Source organism: Pagrus pagrus, assembly GCF_965226575.1.
Source record: "Pagrus pagrus genome assembly, chromosome: 22".
NCBI lineage: Eukaryota > Metazoa > Chordata > Actinopteri > Spariformes > Sparidae > Pagrus > Pagrus pagrus.
Genome location: NC_140204.1, coordinates 24178651 through 24186841, shown reverse-complemented (window position 1 = coordinate 24186841; position 8191 = coordinate 24178651). Strand labels below are relative to the sequence as shown.

Genomic DNA, 8191 nt, shown 5'->3' with positions numbered 1-8191 from the left:
ATACAATGGGTTGAAAAGAGACAGACATACAGGCAGTTAATGTTGAGTGTTAAAAGAATTACGTCCGTGTATGAGAAAAAGGGTGTGGAGGGAGTGTCGCTGTTTGTGTGTGTGTGTGTGTGTGTGTGTGTGTTTTTGGATCATGAGAGAGACAGACAGCGAAGATGTGTATATTACTGTAGGCTATGTTGGGGGGGCGGGGCAAAGCAGTGGCTAGATAACTTTGATAAAATCACTTGTTCAAATTTGAACCATATGATCAGTATAGTTGGTATTAATTGTTTCAAGATACTTTTCTCCGTGGAATGCCTCCCCTCTCTCCACCTCCGTCACCAACAAGTGTTTCGTGCACCATCGAAGCCTTTTCAGTTGCAAATGCACGCGCACAGATTTTCGCGCTCCCATTGGTCCACACCCGACTGACTGCACGAGCAAAGAAGAACTTTAGGCTTTAACAGGCAGATGAGTTCAGTGTGTGAGCTGGAAGTCTGATAACAAGTGTTTTTCCGCCAGAACGATTTCACTACGGTCAGGCAGCTGCTGAATTTTAAATGGACTAGGTCTATCTTCAGTGTATAGGCTACTACAACGGTAATGATTGATAGAATCAGATTTATAATTTAGGGAAAGAAAACTGGACGTCCTTTGCGCCCTGTTTTGTCTCCGGTGTGTGTCCTGAGTAATTAGCCTTCGATTTGGATCACCCGGCGCTCCCAGTTAAACCTGGCTACAAGTCAGGTGGACGGCGACAAACGGCTACTGTGTGCTTCAGCGTGTCAACTATTCTGTAGGCAAAACTAATCTAAACTTTACTACATCTTTCCAACATGTACAGCATGATGGAACACGAGCTGAAGCCGACAGGCCAGCCCACTTCTCATCAGACTTCTCAGGGAATGTCACCGGTCACCGGCACCATGACTGGGAACATAGGCAGTAATGGAAACTCTCACCCGAGCTCCAAGACGGCATGTGCACCTGGAGGCGACCCCATGGATAAAGTCAAGCGACCCATGAACGCGTTTATGGTCTGGTCCAGGGGTCAGAGACGCAAGATGGCTCAAGAAAATCCCAAAATGCACAATTCTGAGATCAGTAAGCGGCTGGGAGCTGAGTGGAAACTCCTGACCGACGCCGAGAAGCGACCTTTCATCGACGAGGCCAAGCGGCTCCGGGCGGTCCACATGAAGGAGTATCCCGACTACAAGTACAAACCACGCCGCAAGACAAAGCCCCTGCTTAAAAAGGACACTCAGGTGGGCAAATACCCGCTGTCCGCAGGGAACCTGCTGGCGGCAGCACAGGGGCAAGGTGGTAGTCCGAGGATGGAAAGCTACGGTTGGGGCCCCACCGGGGGGTACGCCGGCATGCAGGGCGAGGCGCTCGGCTACACACAGCAGCTACACCGATATGATCTGTCAGCCCTCCAGTACCCACCTGCAATGACGGCAGCACAGACGTACATGAACGGAGCCAACTCGTACAGGTGAGCTGTGTTTGTGACGTATACTCCGGTAGCCCCCTCCTCAAGATTAAATGATAGGTGTTTTATATTGGTCCCGTAAGCAACAATCGCGCCTCAGTAAAATTCGGCAGTGGGAAAAAAGTGTACCCTGCAATACAGTCCTAATGTACAGTTAAGTTTATAATAAAGGATCGGATTCACTTTTCCAAATTTTAACAACCTGTGTCCATCAATTTAACCACTCTGGAATCAAGATGATTATCTTTCATTCAATTGTATATTTTCATATATTGAACATCAATTGTTTTGTAGGGGTCCTTTCATCTGTTGTCTCAAAGATAGAGGCCTAATTGATAAAATCACAATATGAACAATATCAATGCTTAATAAAATGAGGTCCCCCCTGTCCAGAGAAAGCCATCAAGGTCTCCAGCATACTGTCATTCCCACTTCCACCTTCATCATCAGAGAGGATCTGGTACTATTTTCTTTATTTTTTCTAAATATTAGTGAAATTTATCAATTCTCGAGGTACTGAACAAAAGGTCAACAGTTTCTCGTGACCTGATGATTGCTTTCCAAAAAAGGATGGCTAAAATGGTGTGAGCGCTTTAAAATTGCAATCTGTTGTGGTGCATTTGCGCAGAAATGCATCTTTAAATCATTGAACAGGGTTAGGGTTAAATGCACAGAGATCATATATCTCTCACAGACCCACAGACCCAGACCCAGGTGTTTGAATGGTGTGTTTTTATATTATTTCAGCATTATTTTCATTTTTAGATTATGTTCACATGAAGGCTATAATTACACATGTCTATATCTTTCATGCACATTGACAGAATTATTTTCAGTGTTTTACAGGTTTGTGACTTGATGATCTAAAATACAACTCTCAAACTACTGAAATGTTCTACCAAGTGCACCTGATGTAAAACTGACTCGTAAGAGAACACTTAAATAAGAGTTTAATCGGGTAGAAATGTAAGATGAAGTACATTCAGTCCCATAAATTCAGTGAGGAACTCATAACATTAAACAACAGGTGTCAGTCTGATTTCCACTTGTTATGCTTGTGACATTCTGCTCTGGGCCGGGTCCTGACTGGAATGTTGATCAGTATGACTAGATTGCAGGCAGGACTGGTCTGTGTGTGGTCCTCTACCCACATTCCTGCTAAACCATTGTCCCCTGTTAAACTTCTGGGTCTTTGCCTCCTGCCATAGGTCTCATGTCCCCAAGCTACAAAGACTGAACACTTTGATAAATACTCTGGTGTGAGGACAGATGACATTGAAATTTATTCTAGTATCTAAAAAAACTGCAGTGTTAACAATTTAGAGACCATCTTTTTTAAAAAAAAAATAAAAAACTAGAAAATTCTCGTGCTCTGTCAGATGCTTGAAAGTTGCTTGTCTGTTTAAAATGCCAAAAACTTTGAGTCATGTGAGAACAAGCTTGGTCAAGGCCACTTGCCAATGATGATTCTCAGCAATCTATGGATTGTGAGTTTGAGGTCATTTGGCAAAAAATACCATCTTCAAAAGCGGCACATAAAATAAGAATCTTACTTTTTCTCTGGTTGAAAAAGTAAGATGGTCTGGTTGCCTGCAAATGAATATCTGTCCCAAATATCGGTTTCAATCTCTTTGATTTCTAATCAGTATTGGTAGACCCCTAGTGTTTATTTCAGGTTGTGATTTTTGTAAAAAGAGAGAATGACAAAATACATCTGAATGAAAAATACACAATGAAATACACATTGATTTAACCCACATCCTTAACATGATCCATACACGATCACAGTACTAATTAGCCCTCATGGGATTCTCAGACATTGTAAAACTCTTAAGTAACACTAATGCTGACACATAATGCTTCCTGTGATTTGGGTGAAGTCCTCTGACTGACGAAGCACCAGTATACTTTATTAGCAAAAAACCTGTCACCGAGTTAGCAAAGCGACAATAGCAATACAGCTACCTATACTTGACACTAGCCACTTTGTATTTTAGCTCAACCATTGAACACTTGAACAGGTATTTTAAATGTATCAACATGTTTCGATCTGCCGTGCTAAGTCAGATGAGCCGAGGGCCATAAACTAGCATGCATAAAACAGAATATAATTAGCGTAGTAGCACATGGCCAGCACCTTTATTCTCTTTCACATTGGCTATATATTATGCAGCAGATAAATACTCACTCATTTTCTGAGCGCTGTATCACTTTTAATGAAAGTCATTGCACTGCACTATACATAGTCTATCACTTGACCATCCCACTAAAGCACACTGCTTTGAGCTGTGTGACGTCACTTACTAAGTATCTATCGGTGAAAACATGGCTCCGATAGTGGCTAATGGCTGCGCAGCCTCCACCAGTCATGCAGGGATCAACAGTTTGCAAGGACTCTGACTTTGATAGAAAATAATACCTCAAAGAATTAAAGTTGCTCCTACATAGTTTTTTTTTTTTTACATCTAATTTGATGTACAGTTCCAGACAGCCATCTAACCCTATGAGAAATGAGTCCTCTAACATTGCAATGATTAATCGACTACTAAATTAATTGCCAACTATTTTGATAATTTAATGATTAAAATGATTTCAGTTGGCAAATTAAGCCGATAATGTAGTGTAAAAAACTAATAATATCAATGATGTGACAGCGGTACTGAGTAAAAGTTGCAAAAGAAATGTTGGCATTTTTTTTAAAGATATATCTAACTCACTCACTCTTTTCTGCTCAGATGTGACTAAGTGACAAGCAGAGGTGTTTGACTGAAGGCCCAAAGAGTTTGCAGGCAACAATAGAGAAGTCAGTCAGGTTAAATAGTTGGCTAATTCCATTAGTGAAATGTGGATCCAGACCTTTTACCTCTATTTCTACAGTATTTATGTTATAAGCAATCATTTGTGCCATTCAAATACCATTACACTACAGACGATCAAAGTTGATATCTTTTGGTCTATGGTTTCAGCAAATGCCCTTTTGAGTTGGTGCTTTAGGTTTTCCCAACTACTTCTACTACTACTGAACTCAGTTATGAGTCAAACTAAATGACCTTCAGCCTCAATACATTTTCAAGTTGTTTGTAATAAGATAATAGGACATTCAAAATATGAGGTAAAAAGTTGGAAATAATTTTGAAATGGGTTTTGGCATCAGTGTCACAGAAAGCCTGGATCCAAATCTCCATCCTCCAGACTTGCGGACTTCAGTCGTATTACTCTGACATGTTCAGTCATCACATCAATTCTGAGAGACTGTAAGGCTAAAACAAACTGCAGAAAGGCAGGCTTAAAGACTACAATAATAAAATGCATTATGATTACCTCTTTCAGCCTGTATTTATACATATTTCTATATCATGATGTGCAATATTATTTCCAGTCTACACGATTCAAGTAATGTTTTAATAAAGTATTTGTTTTACAAATTCGTAGAACTGTACTGCGTGGCATGCTGTCGTCCTCATCAGTCTTTTTGACTTCTTCCCATAACCTTATTATTAAAAGCCATGTGAATGAGAATGTTTGTTTTCCTAATCTGGGTAAAGCACTAAAAGAAACTCTTGATATTGCATGACTGAATTGCAACGGGATAAAAGGAAAAATCAATAGCGCAGCAGTTCATCCTTCTATTGGATAATCTATAACTTGTTTTTAAAAATATGGGAGATCACTATATGTAAATGTATCAGTAACCGGTAAGTGTATGGTCTGATTTCCTGCCTTAGCACATTTTCTCACATTAACCAGATGCATTTTATTTAAACTCTCAGATTGTATCTAACTTGTATCGTCATCTCCATTCCACAGCCCCATGTCATACGGTAGCAGTTCCCAACAGCCAAGCCCTGTCACCATGTCCATGGTAAAAGCAGAAACGGTGTCCCACTCGCCTCCAACTGGGACGCCGAACCACCACCGGGGGCCTATGCAGAGTGACCTCAGGGACATGATAAGCATGTACATTCCTGGACCAGGAGGGGATGCCAGTGACCCAACAACTGCACAGAGGGGCTACACCAGTGTCCAGCAGCACTACCTCAGCGGAACCGTCCCACTTACACACATCTAGAACTGAAGTAGGAATCATGTAAGCATAGGGTGAACTTGGGTGGAGGACCATAAATGCTTGTGATAGACAGCTGGCTGGACTGGAGATTGAGTCAGCTGTGGGGAACTTTAGGGTGGCAAAGAGACCCAAGATGTAAAGAGAAAACTGTTGTTTTAAACCTGCATTCAGTAACCTAAAGTTCCAGATGTACCTGCAATTACAGACACACAAGTGATTACAAAATTTTTATAGAATGGAATGCTGTTTTTCTACCTCTTTGGGGTCACATCATTTAAGATGAATGCCAAACACACCCACCACCAAACATACATACCTTAAGACTCCTCCCTGCCCACCACCCTCCAGCAGACTTTTCTCCATGATGAATGAGCAAACATAGGCAATGTCTGTTCTTTTGTGTACTTAGTAGAAAATGTTACTTTTGTCTTTTAAAACTTTTTTAATTAACCATAATAACTCCTCCACTCCTTAATACCACTCTGGCACTAATGACAGTTCCACTTTACCCAGTCAGTGCCGGTGAACTGATCTAGTTAGTGGGTTTAATCTTCCAATCTTTGACCATAGAGCCAGTCCATGGCGTCAACAACCACAGCAGAGACAAATGACTAGCAACCTGGTTGACTGCAATCTCTCAGCTGATGACAGACAAACCACCTGAGCAGAAGTCCTAATTTTTGGAACAGCTGGGTACCAGTGGGGAGACCGGCAAGGAAATGCACAACTTGAATGTCAGAACTGTTTTTAAAATAAGCTCTGTATGCCGTGACTTTGGTTTAGTACTCTAGTATGTTTTTATATTTTATTTTTAAGTGGTGAAATATGGTGGATGACATGGAAAACACCTGTTGGACAATCACCATTGCATCCACAGGGAATTAACAGAATACAGTGGCTTCTATCATCTATTGTTGCTTAGAATATAGTACCAGACTGGTTTTACATTCAGTAGGTCGAGTGTCCTCAGTCACACTAGATTACTGGAGTTTGAAGTCTGAGATTCATCTATGAGTTTTTATTTGCTATAATTAGTTTTAGTTTAGACCTTTTGATGTAAATGCTCGAATGCATTGCTTTGGCAGCATCTGAGTCGCTTTGTGAATACATTGTCACTTTGCTCTAGACAAGAGTTATATTGTTTTTAGCCTTTTATCTTAAGTAAATGGAATTTAATATGAAATTCTACATTTCAGTTTTTATTCAAAACAGCAGATACTAAATACTTTGAAGTCATTACTTCCAACTTAACTGGATTGAAAAACTGGCATCTTTTAAATGACCTGTCAATTTTTTTAATTTTTCTTTTTTACCACCAGTAAAAAGAGTGTTTTAAAGTACGTTTTAGATTACCCCCCTTTTTCTGTGACACTTTTTCAGATTACTTTAATTGTGGGTAATTATATGATTCTAAAATAATGAAACTGCATTTTTAATCCTGGTTCTCTCTAATTTACAGTACTTTCATTCTCTATCCAGGCTGCTGGTAATAGTGCTGCTAGGGACCTAAAGGGAACTGACGTTCTTCAACCTACAAAACTGTGAATATTGACTGTGGTAGATTATTCAAATAATTCTTAACTTTTAAGCATTTCATTACTAACGAAACATGCACTGGAAACAGGTGCATTTCTATTAAAGTAATGCATGAATGTTGACATTGCTTCCCAAGTATTTGAAAACTTCACTTTAATACTGACTTGTATCTCTATTTTTAGAATGAATTATCTTGTATGTAAATGATGCCATATACTAGGGTTACTGTATGCAGTATTCATGTAAATAATGTATAAATATGTAGGCTCTTACAGTAAGAGCCTTGACTCCATTTTGAGTAAGACATGTTTGTTATGGCATTCATGACAATATTAATAAAAAGTACAAATCTTTTCATACAATTTATCATTTTATTTATTTTCATTATTGATGTATGTTAAATATTGTGTCTGTGCTTTTAGTTCAAAAGCATTATGATGAAGTTTTGGAAAAGTGCCTAATTTCACACAATACCAAAAAGAAAAACAGTCAGTGGCACTTAATATTAATGCAATCCAATAAAACAGCTATGCCACATATCTGACCTTTCAAAAGCTTGTCAATTCAACAGAGACATCCAAACTCAAGGTCCACAGGCCTACATGATTACATGATTTTCCTCAGCTGATGGAGTGTAATGTTCAGTTTTTGTTGTCACTGTCACAGGTGTTGATTCAATTGAATGTTTATTTATGGACTGGACACAATCATGATATTGAGAGGTGCTTCGTTCATTTACATACATGTGGGGGCAAAATAGTACAAACAATTCTCAATAAACATATAATGTGATCCAGTACACATGCACCACCACTACCTATGACCCCAGTAATAAACACATAGGCCTAGTTGAATTAACTTCTCAGAAAGTATCAAACAGACACATTAACATTTTAATTGGTTTAATGGTTGCATTGGATTGCATTAGGTTTAACAGCATACATAATAAAGTGACAACTAAGTGTAAGTAGTGCTCAATAGTTTTAGGCCAGTAGTATACTGCTTTAGAGGACTAAGACACTGTTTTTGTAAGTTGTATCCCCTGAAAAACATGTTCATACATAGTCAATACACAACTGCTTACAGTTTTTCAGATCATGCCACAG

The 8191-nt window shown here is 39.4% G+C and overlaps 1 protein-coding gene across 3 annotated transcripts; it reads left to right on the top strand.

Annotated features, from left to right (window-relative positions):
• Positions 1–416: 416 nt before the first annotated feature.
• On the top strand, positions 417–7447 carry sox19b (SRY-box transcription factor 19b). 3 transcript variants are annotated; one of them, XM_084343431.1, is made up of 3 exons: positions 417–591; positions 836–1486; positions 5291–7447. In XM_084343431.1, the coding sequence occupies exons 2-3, from the start codon at positions 837–839 to the stop codon at positions 5550–5552; spliced, it is 912 nt and encodes a 303-aa protein (XP_084199557.1). In that variant the 5' UTR covers positions 417–591; position 836; the 3' UTR covers positions 5553–7447. The 3 variants fall into 3 exon arrangements, with proteins under 3 accessions (XP_084199557.1, XP_084199556.1, XP_084199555.1); XM_084343430.1 differs by having other exon boundaries at positions 417–1486; positions 5291–5570; positions 7029–7447; XM_084343429.1 differs by having other exon boundaries at positions 418–1486.
• The last annotated feature ends 744 nt before the right edge of the window (positions 7448–8191 follow it).